Below are 27,441 nucleotides of genomic sequence, written 5' to 3'. Positions count from 1 at the left end.
TTCCTTGAAATTGTTTGAACTGCCCCTTGATTCTATAATCTGTCTTGGTGTTCTCGAAGCTTCCCTAAAACTTTCAATTCTATTGAAGATCTCGGTTCTGCTGCTCGGAAATAAATGGAATTCCCGTAAAAACCTTTAACTTCTGAACTTCTGTGAAGTTTCTGAAATATTTCTGAAGTTTTCATAAATTCTCTGAAGGACTCTGTACTTCCCTGAAATTCTCGGAACTTCTTAAGGGTTCTCGATTTTTTTTCAGCATATCATGGAACTGTCCTGAATTTTTCTAAATGTACGATTATAGATATTCTAACTGCTCCAAAAGTCTGGACTAAAGCTACGGAAACTGCGCTTAAGTTCTGAAATTCCCCAAAAAAAAATCGCTAGTTCTAGCTTTTCTGAGGTACCTAGAAATTCTTTAAAAAATGCACAATACCCCTCATGTTTTCTTTATTTTTAAAGTTCGCTTGACGCCTTTGAAGTTCTCTGAAATTTTAGGAACTTCAAAAAAGTTCCCGAAACTTTTCGGATGCTAAAAGAACCGCTTCTAGTAAGTTCCCCATATTTTCAGCGTATTAACTTCCCTTATGTTCCCGCAGTTTGTTTATGGAGCTTCACTGAAATTCTCATCATTTCTTTTCATTACTCATTAATTCGCCAAAGTTCCTACGAACTTGAAATAAATCATTTATTTCTTTCCTTGATTTTGGCACTTTGAAAATTTCCAATATCTTGAACTTGTACATGCAATACGAAACTTCAAGATGTTGAATAATGTTTGTATCTTGGAATTACTCAAATAGGGTAAGTTTTTTACAACTTTATTAAGTGAGAAATTAAGTAAGTGATAAACTTCAACATTCAATGGATTTGATTGTAAAGCTGTTTCTTTAAAACTGATTGACATGTCTGTTTTCTGTTGTTTTTGATCTACACAAAAAAAGAATATTTTTAACGCATTTAAAAATTTTGCTTTATTATAAAACTGGAATTTATCCGTTAAAATACTCTAAAAAACCTGGAAAAGTCAGATAATTTTATTTAGAAAAATGAATAGACACCCTGTATTACAAGAAATAGTGACTTTAGTGACTTGACCTTAAAAAAAGAGACTTTTTAGTGACTGGCTTGAAAAAAGTGACTAAGTCACTAAAAAGTGACTCGCTACCAGCCCTGCAACTTCAATGATGCCCTGATGCTCCCTCCCGTCCCAGAATTTTTTAATATGCAGGATAAATTTATATATAATCATGATATATTTAATGGAAATGCAATATGTAGGGATATGCTTAATATGTAAAATAAATAAATAATACAAAACACAAATAACCTTGAATTCAATGTATTGTAAATACACTGATAGGCAAAATAAAGTGCCCACCCCATCATTTTTGAAATTTCTCTCATTTATTTGGTTCAAATTCAAATAAACACACCGTAGTCTGTTTCGATGTCTTACCTTTATTATTCTTTTAAAGTTACACCTATGGAATACTGAAAATATAAAGTTTTACTTGAAGTAAAAGAAAATCAATTTGGATTGAAAAAGAAAACAGTGACAAAAAAAAGTGCCCACTTCAAAAATCGGTATGTTTTCGATAAGTTTCCATCGGAAAACCCCTCGATTGTTTTTGTTTTGAAAGTTTGACATGTATTGAAGCAAACGGGTGGAACTGGTGCATTTGTACACGTGATCGCATTTGAATCAGTTGAAAAAAATGGAGGACGTAGTGATTTCGAAAGCAATTCCCGTGTGTATCCGAAAATTGGTTGTTCGTGATGTGCAAAACGGTGAATCGCACCGGTCTGTCGCTAGGAAGTACAATATCAGCAAAACAGCGGTCGGGAAAATTCTGCAGAAAATGAAATCGTTCGGATCAGTGGTGGATCGCCCTGGCAGAGGCAGGATGCGCAAAACGGATGCGAGAACGGACACCAAGATCATGCGTGAAGTGAAGAAGAACCCGAAGGTAACTGTCCGCGAGATCCAGGAGGCTCTTCAGCTAACAGTTTCCAGTCGAACTGTTCGTCGCCGTCTCGTAGCACAGGGGTTGAACAGCAAAGTTGCTCGGAAGCGCCCATTTATCAGCAAGGCAAACAAAGTCAAACGGCTTAAGTTTGCTAAGGAGCATGCTGATAAGCCCCTAGAGTTCTGGAAAACGGTTCTCTGGACGGACGAATCAAAATTCGAACTGTTCAACCGGAAGCGACGGGTTCGTGTGTGGTGTAGATCGGGTGAGGAGCTTCAGGAGCGCCACATACAAGGCACGGTGAAGCATGGAGGAGGAAATGTGATGGTCTGGGGGTGCTTTTCGTGGGGTGGAGTGGGAAGCCTGGTGAAAATCGACGGGATAATGACGGCAGATTCCTACATCGACATCCTGCGGGAAAATCTGGAAGTTTCGCTGATCCAGACGGGCCTTGAGGAGAAATTCGTATTCCAGCAGGACAACGATCCGAAGCATACTGCCAAGAAGACTAAGTCTTTCTTCCGGTCATGTCGAATTAAACCACTGGAATGGCCTCCACAAAGCCCGGACCTCAACCCCATCGAGAATTTGTGGGCGATTCTCGATGCCAGGGTTGACAAAACTGGTGTTACCAATAAAAATAACTATTTTGAAGCCCTGGAGCGCGCCTGGGAAGAACTAGATCCACAGCACCTGAAGAATCTAGTGGAGAGCATGCCGAAGCGCCTGCAGCTGGTCCTGAAGGCCAAAGGAGGACACATTAACTATTAGGCTGGTATTCTTTTACTTTATTTTATGTTTTCTGGAGTTAAAATGCAGTGGGCACTTTTTTTTGTCACTGTTCTTTTTTACACCCATTTTGATTTTTTTTTCTTCGAGTCAGTCTCTTCTTTTTATCTGGTATTCTATAAGTGAAACTTAAAAAGAATATAAAGAATAAGATATAAAAAATACTACAGTGTATTTACTTTAATTTGAACCAAATAAATGAGAGAAATTCAAAAAATGATGGGGTGGGCACTTTATTTTGCCTATCAGTGTAGTTTTTACTCATACTTTTATTCATGTGATACAATAAATAAATTTCAATGGATAGGCTCTTTTTGTTAAGCCATCGTGCTTGTCATCAGAAATGGTACGCCCTTTGCTAAGCCTTTTCGCAACGAAAAAAAAATTCATCGGCCCTTTTACGTCACTAGGATTATCAATGAAATTAAATAAATGAATGGTTGGCCGGTTTAGCGTGCGGGCCTATTAATTAATCGAAAATCGAGCTATTTTTAATGATTTTTCTCGATTATGCGGAACTTTCCTACACGATTAGTAGCTATCAAGCGGTTCTAAAGAATGGTATCGAAACCCGATTTGTTTACGTTTTGGACATAGGCCCATTTCAAATGTTACTCGAGAATTTTGGTATTGACTAGAAATATTTTTTAACAAATGCAATTTTGATGATCTAAAAATATTTTTATTTTGCCAACGTATTTAAGTAAAATAAAAATATTTTCAGATCATCAAAATTTCTGCAATTTTGGATTTCGCTTCCATTTTCAATGCTGATTATAATAGTTATAGTCTAACATATCGAGGAAATTTTAATTAGGTTAAATAAAATGTAATTATAGAGTTCTCCAAGCAGCGTGTAAATTGATAGGTTTTTGACAGCAGCCTGGGGAGGACTATATCGAGAACGTAACAGTAATCATTCCAACTACTGTAACACTCACTCTCACACCGGGCTGATAAACAGCAGCTGCGTTTGTTTATGCAAGTTCTCCGAGCTTTTGACATTCGTTTCGTTGAATGCTCAGTGCAGTGAAGCTGAAACAGCTGAACAGAGAGAATAAAGATACATGGTACACGCGCGTTGTTTTGATTACACATCGAAGTTTTGCTTTTCATGTACGGTAAACATGTATTTCAAGCGTTGTGAAATGGATGAAGCATTCGATAGGTTTATCCTGTCGCTGGCCAAAAGGTACGTTATGTTTTGGGTAAACGATAACATTTGGTATTTATCGGCACTTTGATACTAGGTAGATAAACGAATCGAAAGTCTCACAGTCGAGTAATTGGTATGACATCATCCACTTGAGAGGACGGTGTTTGCAAGATACGTACAATGTATAGTAATGGTCTATTTTTCATACGGAAAATGCCACAATTGGTGTAGATTTTCTTGTTTATATGCATTTATTTTAGATTTTCTTGTCTATATGTATCCATAGGGACAAAATCAAAATTTCTCCAGGTTTGAAGGTTTTCTTATCGGGGATCTAGAGGCAAGTGTACCACCCTAACGATTGTGTGTTCTATGTATTCTATATCGTGGATTTTACAGAAGTTTGTACCAGTGTCAGGCGCTTATGTAAATATGTAAAGGTGCCACAGATGGAAGAAGTGTTGGTTTGAAACTAACTAGTTGAAACTAGTTTGAAATGAACTATGACGATTGTATTTGACGAGTTTTGCTATTATCAACCCTCCTCGTGTTTATTCGCGAAATTCACATCACTTGCATAGGAAATCAATTTGGCAAGGCATTTGTGACCAGGTCGTGTGAAACAGGTCCAAATCTGTCCAAATTCGTGTTACGCCTCTAGAAACCGAATCCTTCACCGACTTCCTCCAGTTGAGTAGCATTTCTGTTGCCAACGGCATTGAACAACCACTGTACTGCCGTTATACCCATTACTGTCCCATGTTCTATGCAAACCTTATGCACCGTGGGACTCTTATGCGTATAACGGCAGTGTACTGCCGGTGGAAACATAACTGTCATATGAGACATTTCGACTTTTTTGAGGTTATGATGCTTAACGTTTTAAATCAATGCTTTTTTAATATTATATTAAAATATGCTGTTTATTCTAGAAAAATTAATAAAAAATGTGAAGTCGCAAAATTGAACATTGCAAAAATGGACGCATATCTGTCCCACTGCTCCAATTTTCAATATGTATAAGAAATTCTTCAAAAATTATAGTCTGTTATTCAAATAACTAATACATCTTAAACATATCACTAGCTCCAAACGATTGCCCAGATGGTAAAATTAATCTTTGAATTATTTGGATGATACCTCGATAACGTCTTAAGCATATTAACCCTTTTTTTATGAAAATTTGAGCTATCATTCTCAGTTCTGTTACTATTTACAAACAAATAAATTATAAAATGTACTAATCAACTTGCAACACCTTACCCTATTTGTACCTTTTCGTGACACATATGATAATTTGGTATTGAAAAACTAAGGAGTAAAATGATGAGATTTATTTTAAAAATAACAGAAATGCATACAACGGTTAACCTTAAATAACTATCATAACGAGTCGGAAGAGCAACTAAAAATGATGTTTTGTCTTCTCCAATAACAGGTACGACAACTGCCAACAGAGAGGCCTTCCTACACGGCGAATGAGAACGACCCAAATTTGAGTTTAGTTCACTCATAATCGCCAAAAGTGCAGGAACTCAGCGATGAGTAAATTTGCCTCATGTTTTCACAGGTTTTTCCAGGATTTTCCAGAGAAAAATTCCCAAATTTGAGAAAAGTAAAGATTGGATTCACTCAGTCTATTGGTACTACTCCGAGACTGAATAAAATTTTCGTCAATTTCCTCATTTTCCGGCAGATTTTTTAGGTTTTCCACAGGAAAACAATGAGACAAATTTACACATCGCTGAGGTTCCTGCACTTTTGGCGATTATGAGTGACTAAATTCAAATTTGGGTCGATCTCATTCGCCGTGTATCTACTTCAATTCCACTAGGAGACCTTTGCCAGAGTACGTTAGCTTCAGTAGAGAGCGTATCCTTTTCCATCAGCGGGAGTTGTTTCTTGGAAAACAGTTCGCAGTATTTAAGGTCCTCACTGCTGTGTTGCTTGCGTATCCTAGCTCATAACGTCCTTTTTTTGAAAAAAAACAACAATTTTCTCATGATGTCCACGTACGGACGAGGCTTGAATAAGTTAAACGTGTACTGAGAGACATTCAATTTAGCTTGGAACGACACGTTCGTGACGCATATTTTTTCAACCACTGCGTGAAACGAATTAGCGCCAGTATGGCCTAATTAAAAAAACTTTAACAGTATTTGCTCAACTTGAATTTCTTTTCTTTGTTAAGAGATGAACTAGCCTATGGCTAAAAATCTCTCTAAGAAAAAAAACTTGAATTTCTGTACTGCTTATCAGAAGGATGATGTGTTGAAACAAATTCCAATTCATGTTTTGGGATGAGAAATTGTCCAACCAAAATGTAAGTTTGTTAAGGTGAGCATGCTTCTTAATTAATCTTTAAAAAACGAACTGAGAATGTCATTGGTAGTGCGACATACAAACACTGGAAATGAGCGTGCGTATGCACAAATGTCTCGTTAAAAAAAATTTAGCAATCACTATCACTGAAACCACCGTACTGCTTTAAATATTCTATAGCAGACGTTTCCGGTCCATATTTAAATCAGTGTCAACGTTTCAAAGGGGCGTAAGTGCTTTTGTAAGCAATGGCTTTAGCCGTCGATATCTCGCAAATAAATGCTCACCCCTCCAAATTAACAATGGTAGCTGGTAGATGAAAAAATTCTATGCATTGTTTACAAATGCAATTAAGCCCCTTTGAAATGTTGGCACTGACATCAACAATTTTAAAGAAAAACTTCAAACGTCACTCACGAAGTATAATGAGAAAGAGAAGGATCAGTAATTTCCATTTAATTCCACTACCTTATTTACTTATCCTTGACAGATACGCGTATTTCGTCTACAATGTGCAGACTTCTTCAGTGTCTTGCACTAATACTCGACTGAAGAAAAACATCGCATTTACCGAATATATATTAACACAGGTAAACTTAAATTTAATTTCCTGTAGGAATAGGTACTCCGCTGCTTACTCGTTGATGTGTCCTAGGTAGTAACTTGAAAAGCCATGTGTGTCCGTTTCCTTGATCCAAGTTGAGTAAAGTTGAATTACGTTGTTTGTTGATCTCGAGGCTTTCTGCAACATCCAATTTCCATGGTGTAGATACGGTTCGTAAAATTGTGATGTCCTCCGTCGATAGTTGGTGGTCCTCTGTGAAGATGTGTTCTGCAACCTTTGATTTGAAATCGTATGTTAGGCCTTTTTCCTCTTGCTTTTTGGCTTTATTAACCTCCGCTATATGTTCTTTAAATCTAGTTGCTACAGTTCTCTTGGTTTGTCCTATATATACGTAGTTACAATGATTACAGCTTATTTTATATACACCTGCTTTACCTAAAACATTAACTGGGTCTTTAGTGGATCCTAACAATGATTTCAACTGTTTATGTCTACGGGTGAAAACTAAATCTAATCCGAATTGTTTTAACTGTGGTCTTAGTTTACAAGTAATATCTTGATCAAATGGAACGGACACTCGTTTCAATGGTTCAGGTGCTGTGGTGAGGGTTGTAAATAATCTCCTTTGTAGAATTCTCGCTTTTTTATCGATGATTGCCTGGATTGTGGTCTCCTTGTATCCGTTGAGTCTTGCTGTTTCGAAGATGTACTGTAATTCCTTAACCTTTCCTGTATCGCTGAGTGGAAGAGTCTGCATTCGATGAACCATGTGGCGAAAGGCGACCATTTTCTGCTGGCACGAATGGTTGGAAGTATAGGCGATAACTCTTTTGGTGCTTGTTGGTTTCCTGTAAATTTCGTATTCAAGCGAGGAAGATGATGACAATTCCCTGAAAATGTACCTGTGTTAATATATATTCGGTGAATGCGATGTTTTTCTTCAGTCGAGTATTAGTGCAAGACACTGATGAAGTCTGTACATTGTAGACGAAATACGCGTATCTGTCGAGGATAAGCAAATAAGGTAGTAGAATTAAATGGAAATTACTAATCCTTTTCTCTCTCATTATACAGGTATTCTACTAAGACGCCCACATTCATCAGGACTCACGAAGTGTCAAACATAAAGCAGCAACTGAAAAGTTGTTCACAGTGGGACAGATATGCGTACATTTTTCAATTCGTCAGAGAAATTCGCGGTATAAGTGTCACAGAAGATTTTTTAATGGAAAAAATATTTTTGCTTGCAAAAATTTGACAAACATTCCATGGAATAGTTATATTACCAAAGTAGAACCAATTTTTTCCGTGAAATTTTACTATAGCACGTCTGTTGACACTTAAACTGCAGTTTTTTTTTTTCATTTTTGTGTTTTGTAACATGGGACAAATTGGCGCAAGCTAACATCATCTTCTGCCAAACTTAGCGAGAAATTCGTTTATGTTGCCGTGGCAAACCAAAGAGAAAGTTGATGAAGAGAATCGATCAACGAGGATAGCCCCTTTTCAAATGTTACGCGAGAGTTATGCTTCCACCGGCAGTGTACAGCATGAGTCACGTAACTTCACACCCGGGACGCACTATGGACTGCATTTTGGCTACTGGTTACTCTAGTCCATTCTCGCTGATTCCTGACAGCGCTCATCATAGTCTTTGTCCAACTACGATGCAATAGTTCATACCAAGACCTGACTAGATGATCGAATTCACTCAGCACAATTATTTGGTAGTATGTTCTCAGTTTTTCGCAATGACCGTAACCGGATGAACAGTGCCAAATCACGTGGTGGTGGCGTCTTGATTGCGGGTTCCAAACGACTGAACTGCTGGCTCGATCCTGCTTCGGTCAGCACTTTTCTTGAGCAGTTATGGGTGAAGATTAGGACATCACACAATATTATAAGCATCGGCGTTATGTACCTTCCTCCTGACCATAAATCTAATTTGAGCTGCGTTGAGAACCATACCAGTTCCATCCATCACAACGATCTAGCTCTTCTAGGCTCTTCTGGAATATTTTCGCGAATGATCATCCAACCATTGACATTCTTCGGTCGTACATGCCTGCTTTCTGCTGTGCTCATTCGGATACACAATGGTCCCAAAATCGTATTTAGGAAGACAAAAATGTTTGCGCAAAAACCGTTGATTTTAGGCATATGGTGTCTGCGGAAAGTTTCTTCATATTTTTTGGCCAATTTTTTCATGTTAGTGAAATTAGGGTGGTCCATAAAATTGGTGAATTGAAAATGTGAACTTTTTTATTATGTGAGATAGCCCAATGCAATATTCTAGAAAGGCACATTTGCTCAAGCCACCAAACTTCCATCTCTTATGGTTCATGAGTTATGATTTTTTAAACAAGGAAGTTAGGGTGGCCCCTGAAAAACTGGTTTTCTATGAATATCTTTTCATACGTTCCTTTCTTGTAAAACAAATGTTCTAGACACATTTAGAACTTTCAATGACAAATATTTTTGCTGAAGCAATCAAGTTGCTATCATTTTTTATTGGAAAGTTATAGGTGATTTTCTTCAAAAAAAACTGGCATTTTTCAATTGTCAATATCTCTAAAAGGAGCAAACCGATTATCAAGTTTTTAATTCCATTTGAAAGATCATTATTTTGTTCATTTACGGTGGGAAAACTGCGAGAGCAATTTTTGTTTAAAGGATTTAATTTAATATTAAAAAATTCATATTTGTATGCAAAAAACTGTGCAGTGTCGCCGAGACAACCGAGCCTCTGATACATCAAGACGCCGATCATCCAGCCTTTAGAGGCATTCATCAATCGATCAGCTCCTGTTTTCTATGAAGACTTCGTTGATGTACAAAGCCTGGACTTTCATAGAACTGACTTCGTTGCATTGAATCACTCACTGATCCAGGTAGATTCCCGAGCAAAGTTAGAGATCAAATTGAAATCAGAATTTGCTGTTATGATGTAACTTACTTTGAATACTCCATTTGATCTCATTTTGGTTGACTTAACGGTTAACACATCAAAAATGAGAGCAAAATTTTACACTGTTGAATCAAACGGAAAACTAATCCTGCTTTCAATGAAATCAATTTGATTACTGATTTTGCATTCATAATGTTTGACTGAATACGGGCCTGGTGTAAATGGTTAGCATCCAAGCTTCTCACGCTGAAAGACTTGAGCTCAAATGTCACCTCGGGTTGGTTGCGAATGACCTAAAGTGTGTTAAACAAAACAATTAAACAATAATCGTTAGTTCAACGACAGATAAGCTTAACTTAAATCTTAAACAAGACGTTAACAGCAGAACTTCAAGTTAAGTTGCTTTCATTTAAAATGTCTTGACTGCATAATGAAAGCACAATATGATATCAGACTAATGTCGTGACAATTGAAATCAAAATGAGTATTCATTATGATAGGAACTGCAATCTTTAATATCGATTTGCTTTCATTTTGTTAACCGACTTTGCTCGGGTTGGCAGTCGCATGACTTGTGTTCGTCCATTGACGAACATGTGAGCCAATTAATAATGAATTGTGTGCCTCTGAGGAGACCTGCTCCAAAACCTGCATGGTCGAATGCTCGATTACGACACTTGAAGCGTGTGAGATCGAAGGCTCTTCGCAAATACAGCCAGTCCCGTAATGCATTCACCAGGCGATTTTTTCGTTAGCAAGTAATTGCTATCGAATGTTCAACCGTTTTCGATACAAGAAGTACTCAAGACGTATGTAGACCAAACTCCGGCGTAATCCTTAGCTATTCTGGACATTTGTGAAGACAAAAAGGAAAGAGGATGGACTACCGGCTGAGGTTCATCTAAGCGATAAAAAGCCAACAATTTAACCTCCTGGCAGAGCATTTCAATAGTGTTTTCAACGATTCAACGGCATCGTTAAGCCAAGTTGCTGGAGGGATCAGAGATACTCCCAGTGACGCGGTCATATTGGACCTCGTCGATTCTGCCATCCAGAAGCTAAAATTCTCGAACACTGTTGGGCCTGACGGCATTTCATCGTCCATACTCAAATGATGCTCAACATAACTTTCCTCTTCGCTTTCAGAGCTGTTCAATATTTCATTATAACTAGGTGTATTTTCCTCTTGATGGAAATCTTCGTTGATGTCCCCGATTTTCAAGAAAGGAGACAAGCGAAAGTTGGAGCCTGCTCGAAAGTATTCGAGATAACCACCAACGACGCCAGCTGAAGAAACTACATTTATCCTGATCCATAAGTGTTCCACCCCAAACGTTTCAGTCTCAACAAACCTCGCTCCTTTCATTTCCCCATGCCTACGGAATATGGAGGCAGGAGCACAGATGGACGTCGTATACACGGACCTCAAGGCTGCTTTCGACCTGGGTGATCATGCCATTCTACTTGCCATACTCGAGAAGCTCGGTGTCTCTCAAGAACTCACTCGTTGGTTTGAATCGTATCTTACCAATCGAGAGCTTTGAATGAAAATCGGCTCTGATCAATCGGAATATTCTTCAAACAACTCAGGCGTTTCTCAAGACAGCAATTTTGGGACCGCTGCTATTCTCGATATTTATTAACGAAATCGGTTTGATACTTTTAACTGCCTGCCGGTCATTCTATGCAGACGATGTCAAGATGTACGTGGTTGTGCGAGACGCTTCACTGGTTGTTTGCGGTTGCAGCACCTGATCGATAGTTTCGAAGAGTGGTGCTCTAGGAAATTTCTCACGTTGAGTGTACAACGTTCGTGATCAAGGAATTACACTTAATTCTGCTTTGACATTCAAGCTACATTACACGGATATCATAGCCAAGGCTAACAGGCAACTCGGATTTATCTTTAAGATCTCTGATGAGTTTCAGGATCCTACCTGGATGACAGCTCTATATTGTTCTCTAGTGCGATCAATCTTGGAATTTGGTGAAGTAGTATGAAACAGATTGGATAGCGAGGATCGAATCTGTTCAGAGGAAATTCGTTCGTTACGCTCTTCTTGTATTTCGAAAAGATATGGGGTTTTTACGCCTATAGCTTATATTGAATCCCGAGCAAGGTCGTGCACACTCAGCTAGTAATATATAAATAAAAGTGTAGTTACAAACGTTTAACATTGAATAGAGTATATGACGGCTTCGGCAATACCTTATTCTATTATCGTCAGGGGGTAAACAACTCGCCACTCTACGCTAATTGAATCCCACAGTCAGTCTATTCGAGCTATAATGGAAATCGCTACAGCTGCTGACGAGTTGATAATCATTGGCGATTTCAATCTACCGGCAATTTCTTGGCGATCAACTTACGGTGGATTCCTGTATACGGACCTCGACCGTTCTACATTTCACTCTGGAGCTGTAAGCCTTTTGAATCATTATAGTATCGCCACTCTGAAGCAAATCAACCACGTGGTTAATGAGAACAATCGTAGCTTAGACCTTTGCTTCGTCACCGCTCAGGATACTGCTCCGCATTTGTCTATGGTTGTGAGGTCATTCCACCCCCCTAGAGGTCTCCTAAGATTTCCGAAATGCTGACAACGACAGTATCGGGGAACTTCTTTCGAATTTGGACTGGCACAGGATACTCGCCCCTGCCTATGTCAATGCAGCTGCCCAAACGCTCTCGCATATTTTGGCTTACGTCATTGAGCGACACGTTCCGAAAAAAAAACAAGGTTATCATCATCCTTGGCAAACAAGTGAACTCCGTTTATTAAACTCTTCCAAAAGAGCCGCGCTAAGAAAATACACCAAGTACCACACCCTACAACTCAATGTTGTCGGCGTGCCAATGTTATCGACGTTATCACGAGATGTTCAACGGAAGCTTCGATCTCACCCGAAAACTTTTTGGAATTATGTGAATGAGCAACAAAAGGAGTCTGGCCTTCCATCGACTATGGTACTGAACGGCGAAGAAGCTTCATCCCCTCAGGACATTTGCCGTCTGTTCTCAACCAAGTTTGCGAGTGTATTCTCGGATGAGAACCTACCTGACCAACACGTTTCTCTAGTAGCCAGTAATTTTTTAATATCTGGTCAATCTTTGGTAGCTATCAACATCGACCTCGCTATGATAACTAGGGCGGCTTCGCAACTGAAGCCTTCATTTAAGGCTGGACCTGGCGGAGTTCCTTCCGTCTTTCTCAAGCAACACATCGATAGCCTGGTGGCTCCTCTCTGCCTTCTGTTCGAAATGTCCCTCTCCAGTGGGGTTTCCTTCCTGCTGGAAATCAGCTAAGACGTTTCCAGTGCATAAGAAGGGATGCAAAAGAAACATCGACAACTATCGCGGCATCACATCGTTGTGTGCCATATCTGAGCTGTTCGAGTTGGTCGTTATGGAACCATTAGTCTCTCACTTCAAGCAGCACTTGAGCGAAGACCAGCGTGGTTTCATGGCAGGGCGGTCGACTACTTCCAACCTTCTGTGTCTCACCTCGTACATAACGGAGAGTATGACAGACCATATGCAAACAGATGTCATCTACACTGACCTATCAGCCGCCTTCGATAAGTTGGACCATCCTATAGGGATCGCCAAACTGGATAGGCTCGGTATAAACGGCAGTCTCCTACGATGGTTCGCATCCTATCTATCTGATCGTCAGTTGGAAGTTGCAATCGACGACTGCCGATCTCATTCGTTCCCTGCCACTTCGGGTATTCCGCAAGGTAGCCACCTCGGCCCGTTGATATTTCTTGTGTATTTCAATGACGTCAATTTCGTCCTCGACGGTCCACGACTGTCGTTCGCAGATGACATGAAAATCTATCTCCGAACCGAGCCATCGCTGACTGCCACCTTCTCCAACTCCAATTCAACGCTTTTGCTTATTGGTGCCAACTGAACCGCATGGTTGTAAATCCAACAAAATGTTCAGTAATCACGTTCTCACGGAAGAAACATCCAATTATATTCAGTTATATCCTAGAAGGCGTTGACGTACATCGTGTGAATCACATTAAGGATCTGGGAGTCATCTTAGATTGTCAACTCACATACAGCCAGCATATCTCGTACGTGATCGACAAGGCATCCAGAACGCTCGGCTTCATTTTCAGGATAGCTAAAAGTTTCACGGACATCTACTGTTTGAAGTCGCTTTACTGCTCCCTCGTCCGGTCGGTGTTAGAATACTGCTGCCCTGTATGGAATCCCAATTAACAAAACAGTGTACAAATATTAGAGTCTATTCAACGACGATTCATCTCTAGATTCATCTAGTTTGCCCTTCGACGATTGCCTTGGAGGGATCCTCATCGCCTTCCAAGCTACGAAAGTCGGTGCCAGTTAATTCACCTGGATCCTTTGTGGAGTCGAAGATATACGACAAGGGCCCTGTTTGTGGCAGACATTCTACAAGGTAGAATCGATTGTCCTTCTATTCTACAACAAATCGACGTTAACGTTCAACCACGAACACTCCGTAACAACGCAATGCTGAGGATACCTTTTCGCCGTACAAACTATAGTTCGTATGGTGCTATCAATGGGCTACAAAGGGTTTTCAATCTTGTTGCTTCCTTATTTGATTTTCACTTGGCACCAGTCTTGTAAGCGGTCACGGTAGTCGACACATTTTGTGTGATAATTGACTGCCTTTGCCTCCGACACTTGCAAAACAAGCTATCATAGTACAGTATCAAACTAAAATGTCGTATGACAGGCTCTGTCATACGACACTGTCGCCGAAGACCGTCGCGAATGTATGTATTTTAGTTTTTCTCATAATAAGAGCTGCTGTTGGTGTGCTTGTGTGAAATCTGAAAATAGCAAGCAATGATGTCCTAGTAATAATATTTCTGATCAGAAATGGTTTGATTTACACCAAATTGAGGGACTACAAAGAAATCACACATGTCATATGATAGCTATTTTGATAATTTTCTTTAAGCTCGAATGTTATTCTACCGCTCGTGTTGTGTGAGAGAGACGACGGTAGAGCATGAGTGTTCGAATACAAACAGACTGTCGCGCACGACAACGAAGCGAGTGTAGTAAAAAACGTCAACTGTTTCAACCCCTGCTTGGCACGCGAGACGCTGCGTCAGAGATTCCGTGATGTATTTTTAAGAATTAGGAATTAAGTTGGACTTCACGGCCTTTGCAACTTGTTCATACCTACAGGACGCCATTGCCGAGTGTGGAAAGCTGGATAGCACTTCTATTGATTATTATAGCTTTATAATATGTATATTATACGATATTTTAATGATCCAGTTTCGTTATTTACCACTTAAAACATTGAAACCCCTTTTTACTCAGAATTTTGTTTTTGGCATATAAGCCATATCTTCATTTATTGGCAGAGCTGACACATACGACAAATATTTTTTTTGATGAGAATATGAAACATAAGTGAGGTAGCGGGTATAAATTTTGCCTATAAGAAGTGTGAGCAGAGTAGTTTATGGGTAGCATTAAAATGTCAATTTGTTTACGTTTGTTAAATACGACCTATTCAAAGCACTCCATAAATGTGAATAATTTCACCTAACAAAAAATTATGCAAAGTTTCCTACAAATCGGAGAAACCATTCCTTGAAATTCTCCAAACATCCCCTTGGATATTTCTAAACGGCAGTTCTCCATCTCAATCATTTCACAATCTTCAACACTTTACATTTTTTCAATCTTTCCAGATCTGCGAACCACTCCGACTTCCTCTACGTCCTATCCGGTGAAACGCTAGGCAAAGACGTCAGAAATTACGTTCTAGCTCTGCATCGGAACAAGGAACACGAAGTGGAGCTTTCCGTCGCAGAATATCGCGTCAGTATCGAGGATTACCAACACGTACAGTCCAGGGATAACGATATTAAAAAAATTACCCAAAATCTGCCCACTCAAGCTCCCCGAGCTGAGCGATCCAAGCGATATCTAATCTTGGCAAACTTCCACGATGAAATAAGCGTAGCCGACGCACAGATCATCAATCAAGCTGTGCTGGAGCGTCAGAATGTGCTGCAATACCCGCAGAAGTTGCTAAACATCCTTCGAGCTGCCAGGATCGATCGTAAACTGGGTGGCAGCAACATCTACGAATTCTTTTTAAATTTCAAAAATTCCAAGAAAACCGTAAAACAACTCTTACTAACCGACTGCTTCGAGGCTTCGACAGCGCCAAACGCTTACTACCGATTGGATCCGATCGTAAAGAACGGCATCTGCCTCATGGAGCTGTACGAAGATCCCCAGGGTGCAGACTTGGGCCTTTTCCTCATCCGGGAAGCAACTGACAACCCCCTGATAACCCACGTCCAACCGGCTCGACAGCTGAGCGAAGTAACCGACGCGACTCGGTTCATTGTAAATTACACCGTAGCGTTTGAAGACCTTTGCCGGCTACGAACGAGCGGAAAGTGCCACGAAGTAATCTACCGCGAAGACTACGGACTGGTGTACTGGATGAAAAGTTCCGGTTCGACGAACAAGCTACGACCTTTCTTGAGTTGCGGTGACACAGATTCCTACGAACGGTGCGTTCCACCAGGGCATTGGTTGAACGTGATCTACGCCGAGCGAAGCGCCGGGAAGAGCGCGTTCCTAAGGTTTCTTGAGCGAGAGTTCCGTCGGTTGAAGGCGTTTTCTGTCGTTCGGGTGGTAGATGGAGTTAAGCTGGACGAATTGAGCGGCTTATCGTTGGAGGACAAGCTGAGGAAACTCTGCGAAGTGAAAACGGAGAAGGAATTTGAAGCTCTGGAAGTTTTGATGAGACGCCCAGAAGAGGTACTGTTACTGTTCGACGCCGTAGATCACATCGGTAATTCGGTGGTGGAGTTTTTTAAGGAGCTCGAAGAAGGATTTGATGGAGCTGTGAAGGTCTGGATTGCGGCTGATCGCAAACTGCAAAATCTGATCGAGAACAGTTTTCCTGTAGTTAGTCACGAGTTTCCGGTGTTGAACGAAGGCGAACAAGCCAAATGCTTGAAGGTTATGGCTCCCCATTTAAACGAGGGTCAACTAGAAAAGGCATTGGCCTTGGCACGGCAGCAGAACGCCTATGAGGTTGATGGGTATCCCATCAATCATTCGTTCACGGGCAACGTGTTTCACTTGAAGTTAGTAGCCGAAGTAGGTTTGGAAGATAGTCAATCCAAGTACCAACCTGATCTGCTTGAGCTGTTTGTGCAAATCCATTGCATTTCCGGTAATCACGAAGAATTGGAGGAAAAGTGCTACCGAATGATCGCTGAAGGTCACTATGATGCAGCGGTGACGCGCCTGTGTCTGCATTCAACCATAGTGGAATATCTGGCGGCTAAATATCTTGCTAGGCGACTCGAATTGATTACCTTAGAACTCTACCGCAAGTTCCGTTCTCTAGGAAACATGTTGGACCGTATCTTGGTTCGGAACTGCAATCTTGCCAGAGCAGTTTTGAACAAAGATCTAGAGCAGGTGCAAGCAAATCTTGAACAACGCGGGACATCATTCGACACACTTCGCCGAACTCCTTTGCATCTATGTCACGACGCCCTTCCCATCGCTGAAGTTTTGATTTCCGCCAGTATCGATTTTGAAGTTCGTTGTCTCCTCTCCGATTGCACACCTCTTCAGATGGCAGACGAACGGCACGATTGGAAACTGGTTGACCTACTTCTCAAGCATGGAGCAAATGCTAGCTTTCCATCCTTGCGACTACGTTTGATGCCGTCAAATGAGCTAGTCAAAGTTCTAGATAGCTGTATCGCTTACAACCTTTCGGAGTTGACTCGTTGGATTCTGACTAATCGCCCGGATCTTCGGATAACACAACCGATCATCTACGCCCTCAGTGTCTACGAAGAGTTCAATCAGGAACTGTCCGATAGGATTCTTGAATTGGCCTTCGATCAAGATCTACCGACCCGGGAAGCTCCTTACCGGTTCATGTGGGGCAATACGGCTCTACATCTAGCAGCTCACGGCAATCGGTTGGAACTTTGTCGTTTCCTTGTAGAGAAACTGAAGTTTGACGTCGACGAGGAAGACTACAGTGGACAAACAGCTATCGACGAAGCACGAGATGTCGCAGTGGTGGAGTTTTTGAGAAGCAGAAGTGCAAGGAAGTCTAGAAAGAACATGGTTTCTGCCAGCGAACCGGATGATAGGCGTGAAAGTACTCAGGGATCGGTGTTCTTCAGAGCATGCTACTCGGACAACCTGGACTTAGTTCGCTATGCCGTCGAACAGGAAGGTCACAATCCTCTTGAGAAGGAGCGCGGTTCCTACGGGCTTATCCAAGCAGCAGCTTGGGGAAGTTTTCCGATTGTGCAGTATCTATACGAAGTGGGTTTCCACGACCATCTAGACCTGGAGGACGATTCGCAATACACGGCCTTGGCGACAGCTGTTCGCTATGAGCATTTCGAAATCGTGAAATTTCTAGTCGAGAAAGGAGCAGACACCGGCAAGATCCGCGATACACCCGCTAATCGAGAGCTGTTAAACTTCATGATCGAAAGCTTTGAATTCAAACCGGTCGTTAATTTTGAGGCTTTGGCCAATCTGAGCCTCGAAGATTTGCGAGAAATCGCGTTAGATTTTTCAACGAAAGATGAGAACGGAAGAATCTTCCTGCACTACTACGTCGAGTACTACTCAGATCCGGAAATTCTACGCTTCCTCCTGACCAAATACGACGACATAGACTTGGAATGCCAACACACCGGAAGAACTGCGCTTCACGAAGCCCTGATATCTAACCATCCCCAACTGGTCGACGTACTGTTGGAAGCCGGAGCAGACTTTCGAAAACGTTGCAGTCAAACCGGTCGGAGCGTTTTGCACTTTGCTGCTGCGGCCATCAACAAACGGCACATGGAGTCGTTCTTGACCAAATCTGGCCTGACTATCGACGATCGAGACAAGGACGGTCAGACGATCATGTTTTATCTGAAAACAGGTTCGGTTGAAACCGTTCGGTATTTGGTCGATCACTACGGAATGGATGTTAATGCTCGGAACAATCAAGGTCAAAGCATTCTGCACAAAACGATCATAGAACCGACGTACTTCTACTTGCATGAACTGGAAATTCTATTGAGAGACGTTGAAATTAGACAGAACATTACCGATCTACAGGGGAGACTAGCTTTACACTACGCTGTGGAGCAAGATCAACTCAAAGCAGTTCGTCTGATGGGTCGCTACGGCTACCTAGAACTTGACCTGAAAGATTGTAGCGGCAAAAGTCCCCGGATGTTGGCCGCAGAACTCAACCGAACTGAGATTTTGCAGTACTTCAACAGTTTGTAAATTACAGATACAATATAATTTAGGTAAAATAAAAACCTTCCTACTCACCATCGGGAACTCCTTGCTTCGCCGAACAATCTCTCCCATGTTCTCCTTCCGCATGACATCTCCTGTGTAGTCCTCACCGAAGCACCATGAGTCCAACGTGTGCAGTATGAAGCGATCGTCCACAATCATGTTCCCCAAGCAGTTACCCTCGTAATATGGATTCAGCGTGTTAGCAAACCAGCGCCACTGTACCATCTCCCGGTTCAGCTTCAGGTAGTGATTCAACCCGGTTATGAACGCTCCCGGTGCTTCGCACAAATGAACACTGTAAAACTCGCGACTTTCCGACGGCGGCGGAACGAGCTCGTACCCGGCCACGCACTCGTACAGTTTCGCGAACGCTTGCGTCACAAACTCCCCCCCGATTCGGTGCTTCAGGCCGGACAGGACCGGCTGCAGTGAGGACCGCCGCCGGGTGTGCTGATGCCAATCGCTTATCTCGAAATCATTCAACCGATTCTTCACCTTGTTCAGAGCGGCTTTCACCTTCTGCAACGATTCCACCCGGTAAGCCGGCCGGATGCTGAAAACACTCTCCAACGGAGGTAGCTCCGGAGGTTTTACGGCACCGTCTCCACCGCCATCGTCGGTAGGACGAAAGTGGAACTTCTTTTGAAACTGCTGAGCGACATCTCGTTCTACTTCATTTACCAAATGCGAAGATGCGCCCCGATGAGGTGACCGTTTGCCCATGGTTCCGGATTTGGTTATGGTCAGTGCCCTATTTACGGACTTTTTTTTTATTTCTGAAGATTTTGTTCCAACGAAACAAAACAGAATGATGAATGTTTATTTTTCTCTTTTTTTCTGCCCGCACGCCGCTTTGATAGTGCACGGCCGATTAAACGAACTCAAATTTGAGTTTCGTTCACTCAAATTCACTAAAATGCACACAGAAAAATAAAACTACCCAAAGTTTGTATATTTAAAACTTAATTAAATTAATTATTAGTTTCATCTAGAAATACTCAGAGGGAGAGATGAGCGGAGAAAACAAAACACAGGCAGCAGGGATTTGTTCCTAAATTATCTTGCAACCCTTGCTAGAAGCCAGCATTTCACAGGACTTTTATTTTTGATTCGATTTACGTGCAAAATAATCACGCAGAAAAAAACATAGGTGAATCAAATAAAGTTCGTTTCACTTTAAACAAAATTTTGAATAGAATATGGATCAATAAAATTGACAGAGTAATTCAACAAAAACATTGAGTTGAAATAATTATACAAACTTTATTGAATTGATCATCGGTTATTATTGATTCAAACAAAATGTTTGCTTAGATCAAATTGAAGCATTTTTTGAAGCAATGTACGTTTTTTGTTGTCTTGAAACATCATTTTAATTATTTAAGAATCGTTTTTATTTTCAATGCCCAGGTTGTCTTTATTGAAAAAAAAAAATATTGCGAGAAGTCTTTGTTCGATTGAGACAATTGAGCAGTCACTGTTTGTCACGTTCGCTTAATTAAGTTGGCATACTCGTCATATTCACCAGAGCCAGAGCCATTCTGGTGTTTATTCTGATGTTGTTGGTGTTAATGTTGACTTTTTGTGTTGCTGGAAGTGAGTGCATCTGCTGCAAGTGCAGCGATGGTGGCTGATGGTGACGATGATGGTTCAACAAGAGATGGTTCTCTTAAATCTTCTGAGCCAGACGTTGTGGTTGGAAATTGGATGATTTTGCTCCTGGAAGTTTGGTGGAGCCATATTTTGGAGGAATAGTGAGGGCCACTACCTGATAGGGGAAAATTCATCTGGATGGACACATATTCAACGGTGGAGGAATTTTAATCGGCATCGATAGCCGTTGTTTGTCTTAGCTCCGATTGCTTGATGGAAGTTGGGCTTGTCCTAAATTTCGATGATGTTACTTTACTTTTGAAGGTTCTCTTGCTGAATAGGAGGACGTGGCGTCAGCATTTAGATTGCTACAACTCGGCTTGTTGCTATCCGCATCTGGAAATGTGAAATAATAGAAGATTCGTAAATGCTTATTTTGAAAGTTTCGCCTTCCACCTACCTGGTTCTCCTGGTTGAAACACATTTGCCATTGATTGTGGCCTAGTAGTTTTCGGTATGCTTGGAATTGTCGAAACAAACTCTTGGATCTTCTTTTTAAAGAAATAACATGGAATAAATTAGAAATATTAACATGGTTGAAAAGATGTGGTGACGATCTTCATGAAATGCATGCCGACACAGACTGACAGTTTGACACATGCAGTTCAATCAATTTTATCAGTTTGATTTAAATGGAGTGCTGTATTTATTTAAAACATTTTTATTAATTGAATCAAACATATATATCGTATTAAAAAATAACAAAATGTTTTGTTAATTTACGCCTGAGTGTTTTTTCTGCGTGAATAATTGATTGCATCGCAATATTTTGCACATTTCTTGGTGCCATTATTAACCAACACGGATAGAAATCTCCTTATACCTTTTGGCAAATTTCCATTGCTGATTATTCATAAATTGTATAAGTCAACTAATAAGCAGACGCCTTGCAAAAAGTTAATAAAGATCATGTGTCAAATGAAATGTATAAGCACAAACGAAGTGACAGACGACTAACTGGCGAAGAAATCAATTAAAATAATGTGGTTCGCTGTAATAGAATTTTCTTGGAAGCTTATGCCATCATCCACCAGATGGGTTAGTTTTTTGTTTTGATTTGAACAAAGTTTATTTTGTGTACAATGATTCTTTGACAGTGTGCAAAGAGTGCGTATCATTTTGTCATTTTTTTATGCATTTCGGTTTTGAGTAGAGTGAAAGAGATAGAACCAAAACATTCTAATACATTTGGTGAAAATGCTAGCACAATCCAGTAGTAGTATTGCCATGTGGTACAATCCAGTAGTAGTGGTGTTGCCATGTGGTACACTGAAAAATTGAAATAGCAGGTTACACACCAAATTTAAATCACTGGAAATCAGCAATATTTTGCTGATTTTGGACTTGACGAAAGATCAGCAAACCTTCCAGCAAAATAATGTTGCTGAAACTTCCAGCAATCCGAACTTCTGTCAAAATGACAACGTTTTACTGAATTTTCAGTAAATCTGTTATGTATTGCTGAAGCTGCAGCACAAATGTAAATGACAGCGTTTAACTGATTTTCCAGCAAATTTCGACGAAATATTACTGAAACAACAGTAAATTTATTTATATCCGTTTCTACTGATTCTTCAGCAAGTTTCAGCTTCATAGTTCGGAACCAGCTGTCGAATTATTGTATTTTTTTTTTAATCACAATCACACAAAAAACACGATTTAAAGTACGATGCAGCAAATCATAATTTTATTCATTGGCAATTAGTAAATTTCAGAGTACTTTTTTTTATCCCCGGGACCCGTGGGGGCAATTTTACATATGCAAGAAAATCAACTTTCCTGCTATCCTCCAATTATATGCTTGCAAAAAAACACTGGAGCGCCTGCAAAAACATAATTTTTTAGCTATAAATCAACTTACAAAACAATTCTCGGCATTCCAGTTGTCTATCGCTTAAATTTTCATTGCTGGCTCCATGTGTACACGAAACTTTATAATATCTCACAGTTAAAAAAAAACAAATACGTACCGTGCCTGGAAGCACGGCAACGAAAAAACGTCAATGAAAAATTAAATTTGAAGTAGGTAGTAGGCAAGCTTTTCCCGACTGTCATTTAAGTAGACAGGATGTTCGGTTTACTGATTATCAGCAAATACTCTGACATTCGTCTGTTTGCTGGATGTCGGCAATGCCAAAAATGCTAATTCTGAATTCCAGTAAAATATTATTATGCTGAACCTATTTCAGCAAACTGTTTTGCTGAAACTCAAAATTTAAACTTGGTGTGTATACCTCAATCAACACCTGCTGGAACGAATCTGTTAATTTGATTCGATTTTTTTTTACTGATTTACACGCGCAAAATTCACGAATGTGTGAACATCAAAATAGCTGTCTTGGCATTAATTGAATGCATCTTTTTATTCATTTGAATTGCAGGGGATATTTTCCAAAAAGGGGAAAAAGTACCCGCTTTTAGATTTTTCAAAATACCCATTTTTTGACAGGTTTGATTAACTTCAAAAAATGAGTACAAGGGTAGCGTGAGAGAAAAATAATACATATCGGCCGGTGTTAACAATAATTTCGCCGTTTCTTAGAGCGTTTGCTCTGGCATGGCTGGCATTTTTTCTAAGTCCCGGATTTAGCTGACTGAGTGGCTTCTACCTTAGAGGTAACCCGTAAAAAAAAAAAAAACGATATAGGTACAATGAAATGTATTGTAACCATACAATAGAATTTAATGTACTTAAAATAAATTGTATCGTCCACAACTATAAAATAACCATAGAATTATTTATTGTTTGCACAATATAATCTATGGTAAATGGAGAAATCTACAATAGAACAAGGGGGTTGTTATGTATCTTAACCATACAAAAAATCAGTTTTTCCCGAACAAACTTGAGCCATTTACCATTTATTTTATTGTCTTCTATTGTTGAAAATTCATACTATATGGAACGTATTGTACATCTAATGTAATAACAATATGTTAAAATTTGTTGTACAATATACGCACAATAAGATTGATTGTTGGCAATAGATTTGGATGTATTTGTATTTTATTTAATGGTAATTGTATGGTTATTTTTTTCCGGGAACTCTAATACCCCGTACAGACTATGGCTTATATCATGTAATATAGGCTGTCTTGCAATGAGCACTCATACCAACCGGTGAACACTCGTGTTTATTTCAGTTACCATGGAGACGTAATTTGTGATAAACCCCGGTCCCTTTCAAATTGTATCATTATTTATGAACGGCCTTATATTTGAAATGACGTTTCACATTCATCTAGTGATGTCCGATTTTCATTCGAATAATCGTTTAATCGATTAACGAACCGAAAAGTAAACTATTTATAATCGGTTAGATCATGCCGATATAAGCATTAACATCTCCACAAGATCATCACCGATCGTTTCAAACATGTGCTGCACTCTCATTGGTGGAAAAATGGCAGCACAGCGAACAAAAAATAATCGATTAGTTGTTAATCGAGTAATTAAAAAATGGGACATCTCTGATTTTGGTGAGATTGTTTTGATAAAAATGAGCGCAAAATTTCATCTCTATTGAGGGGGCAGCAAAACCACAAAATTACTTTGAATACGGGGGGTATTCATTGGATGAAAGGGACCGTGAAAGAGGACACTAAAATTGAAAGTTTTTCTTCCGACAGTTTCATCTTAGTATTCATCTTTGCTCATACATCTAGTTTTCAATGGAAATCCTATGTATGAGTGCTCATTGCAAGACAGCCTATATTACATGATATAAGCCATAGTTTGTCCGGGGTATAAGACAAGTAGGTCCCGAAGAAACGTGCTCAACTTTTTGGCTCACCTCTGGTACTATCTTCGGTCCCAAGCTTGTCGAATCACCCCTCGAAACATAGGAAAAACCAATAACCCCTCATTTTATCTGTCAAACTTTCATAGCGAATTAAAACAAAAGTCAATCGTTTGCTTGGGACCAATAGGCTACTAAAGTGGTGAGCCAATTTAAAATCGTTAGTTTCGTATTGATTGTTGCTTCTACTCAGTTTGACATATCAGTGCCAACATTTCAAAGGGGCGTAATTGCATTTGTAAACAATGGCTTTACCCGTTGATTTCTCGCGAATAAAAGCTCACTCTTGAAAAATAATGACACCAACAGGTAGATGAATGTTTCCTCTACTAGGTAGCATTGTTAATTTGGAGGGGCGCGCTTTGAGTTGCGAGAAATCGACGGCTAAAGCCATTGTTTACAAAAGCAATTACGCCCCTTTGAAATGTTGGCACTGATATCTCGTTTACTCAGATTTTGACAACCTAATGTATCAGACGAAATTGAGTACGATCGGCTCACCCGGTGAGAAAGCTGAAGTAAGCGTGCACAGAAAAACAAAACTACCCACCGCTTGGGTTTTTTAAACTCAAATTTGACACGGAACCAAATTTTGTTCATTTAAGTTAAAAATATATATGTTTATTAAATAAAAATATGAATAGTTCAAAGTAAATTAAAAACATGTTTTCAACAAAAATATGTATGTTTAAATTAAATTAAAAAGCATGTTTATTTCAACAATACATAATCTGGGTAATCAATTTTTAGCGTGTCCTTTTTTCCTTCTTGTTTACATTCGGCAAACTTAACCGAAAACGGCTTGCAAGCGGCGAAACCGAACTATAGAGGGTCTGGAAACCCACGCAGGCAAGTGTTCCAAGCTCGAAAAAACCGGTGGAACATCACAATATTAACGTCAATCCGTCGTTTCTGATGCCGATCCCCATATCATCCTCACCCCCACCCGACGTCGAAAGAAAAACAGATCATCCCCGAACACTAAAAAGAAAAGAAAAGAAAAAGGCCGGTATGAGGACCAGCGTCAGAAACGACAAAATGACGCTAATATCACAAAGTTTCACCGGTTTTACTGAACTGGATCGGATCGAACACCCACCCCGACGGCCCCCCGGATCCAAACATGCACAGACTTTCCATAATCGCAGGAATTTCTATTTATTTGCTATCCATTTTATTTTGATTTATTCAACATTCAAATGCTAAAATAATTTCAAAATATGTTTGTTTATTTTAAACATGAAAAGCATGTTTAAAATAAACATATTAATTTTTGATCACATATAGTTTTCAAATAAAACAAAAATATTCACGTTTATTTTCAACACGAATATTTTTAAAATAAACGTAACATTATTTTTGTTTTAAACATTATTATCAATGGATTCAAACATAGAATACGTTTGAAATCAACCTAGTTTATGTTTGTGGCCAGAACAAACTGAGTTTACGTTTAAATTTGCCTCAAATATTTTTGTTTCGACGGTAAATTTCTCTGCGTGGAGTTATTTGACCTCTGCCCGTTTCATTTCCTCTCGCTATTGTTGTCAAAAATAGAACGAAAGATTCGACTCAACCGTCTAGTTCCGTACGAGAAGCCAAAATTGAGTAATATGCGATATACCCAAATTTGAGTTAATTGAACTTAATTTTGGGTAGAAAAAAATGAAAATAACTTAGCGATGGGTAATTTTTTTTGTCGTGCTTAAATGCAAACTACTTTGAGGCGGTTTACCCAAATTTGGCTTATCGTACGGAACATGGGAGATGAGTGAAAAGAACTTAATTTTGGGTTGTTTTGAATTTCTGTGTGTAGTGTGCGTGCGATAAACGTCACTAATCTCTATGACAGACGTGTTCAGTTTCGATGTTTCTATCCTATCCCCCATCAAAACAACTGCCTCTAGAAAAACATCGCGTTTGGAAATCGCGCAGTGGCGACAAGTTTGTTTGTTTCGCACTTTTCGATAAATAAATGCCTGTTATTTCCAAATCAAAGTGAAAAACTCGTTGAAAATTTCCTTTGATGAACACCGACGTTATCCAGAAGCAAGCCCTCGCCGTCGATCCACCGGATGAGTATTTTGATCCGGACCTACAGCCAGAAACGGGCGAACAGTATCTACAGAAGGTCATCTTCGAGCGGAAGAACTGCCCCGCCGTCGTGGTGGCCAAACCGAGCCCAAAGCGACGCCACCAGCAGCAACAGCAACCGAAGAATCTCACCGGGAGTGGGGCCATTCCGATGGTAAGATTTTGGGTTTGAGTGTTTATGGTTGTTGGATTAATCTGTTTTCTGCTAGGATCTTGTGAAAAACGTCGCTCCTCGAGCACTGATGCCTACGAAGGAATGGGAATCGATACAGAATAGAAAATTTGCCGAACTGAGGGAAACGATTACCGGCTACCGAAACAGTGTTTACTATCAAGAAAATTTACAAAAAACCCATATCTATTTAAACTTTGAGAACCGGAAGCAGCTGCACGAGTACTGTGCCAAGAATCAACCCTTCGTTCGCATCCTGCTGAGTATGCCGCAGCGCAATCTGGAAATTTTACTCGAGTACCTGTACGAATGGCTGCAGGAGGAACGGAGTGAGGAGGTTTCGGTGGAGGAGCGAATCTATCGGAAGGACTGGATCACCCAGTGGATCTATGCCATTCTGGCGTGCATCATCACGCCGCTCGAACCGTACGTCCACAGTGTGCTCAGGGACATTGCCAAGATGTGCATCGCCATGCGAAACGATCTGGCCGCCGAGGACGAACTGAAGGTACTGCCGTTGAATTTGCTTATCTGTATTATTTCGAAAAACTTCAATCAGCTCGATCTGAGCGATAACGTCGAGTGATAAACCGCGGCTTCCTCATATATTGATAATCCTTTTTTTTATGACATATTTTTTGAATAGATTTAGAAGACTAACTTGAAATCGATTTTTCGAGAGTCAGA

The 27,441-nt window shown here is 40.0% G+C and overlaps 3 protein-coding genes across 3 annotated transcripts in view; 2 read left to right on the top strand and 1 right to left on the bottom strand.

Annotated features, from left to right (window-relative positions):
• aft (adrift) overlaps positions 1 to 19,878 on the bottom strand; it is a 36,894-nt gene extending 17,016 nt beyond the window's left edge. The window contains exon 1 of the mRNA XM_065231819.1: positions 19,066 to 19,878. Within this exon, the coding sequence (XP_065087891.1) occupies positions 19,066 to 19,758 (693 nt within the window). The 5' untranslated portion in view covers positions 19,759 to 19,878. The remainder of the gene's footprint in view (positions 1 to 19,065) is intronic.
• Positions 3,808 to 19,052, top strand: LOC135709437 (uncharacterized). The gene is made up of 2 exons (XM_065231762.1): positions 3,808 to 3,948; positions 15,420 to 19,052. The coding sequence occupies exons 1-2, from the start codon at positions 3,824 to 3,826 to the stop codon at positions 19,015 to 19,017; spliced, it is 3,723 nt and encodes a 1,240-aa protein (XP_065087834.1). The 5' UTR covers positions 3,808 to 3,823; the 3' UTR covers positions 19,018 to 19,052.
• Positions 19,879 to 26,420: 6,542 nt separating the features above from the next.
• Gem2 (Gemin 2) lies at positions 26,421 to 27,401 on the top strand. Its single transcript, XM_065232048.1, has 2 exons — positions 26,421 to 26,736; positions 26,792 to 27,401. The coding sequence occupies exons 1-2, from the start codon at positions 26,515 to 26,517 to the stop codon at positions 27,338 to 27,340; spliced, it is 771 nt and encodes a 256-aa protein (XP_065088120.1). The 5' UTR covers positions 26,421 to 26,514; the 3' UTR covers positions 27,341 to 27,401.
• Positions 27,402 to 27,441: the final 40 nt, after the last annotated feature.

This window comes from Ochlerotatus camptorhynchus, unplaced genomic scaffold (genome assembly GCF_037179485.1).
Source record: "Ochlerotatus camptorhynchus isolate MF236.1 unplaced genomic scaffold, CSIRO-AGI_Acam_v1.1 ptg000361l, whole genome shotgun sequence".
NCBI classification, from domain to species: domain Eukaryota; kingdom Metazoa; phylum Arthropoda; class Insecta; order Diptera; family Culicidae; genus Ochlerotatus; species Ochlerotatus camptorhynchus.
The sequence above is the reverse complement of the archived record's forward strand: the minus strand, read 5'-3'. Positions and strand labels throughout refer to the sequence as shown.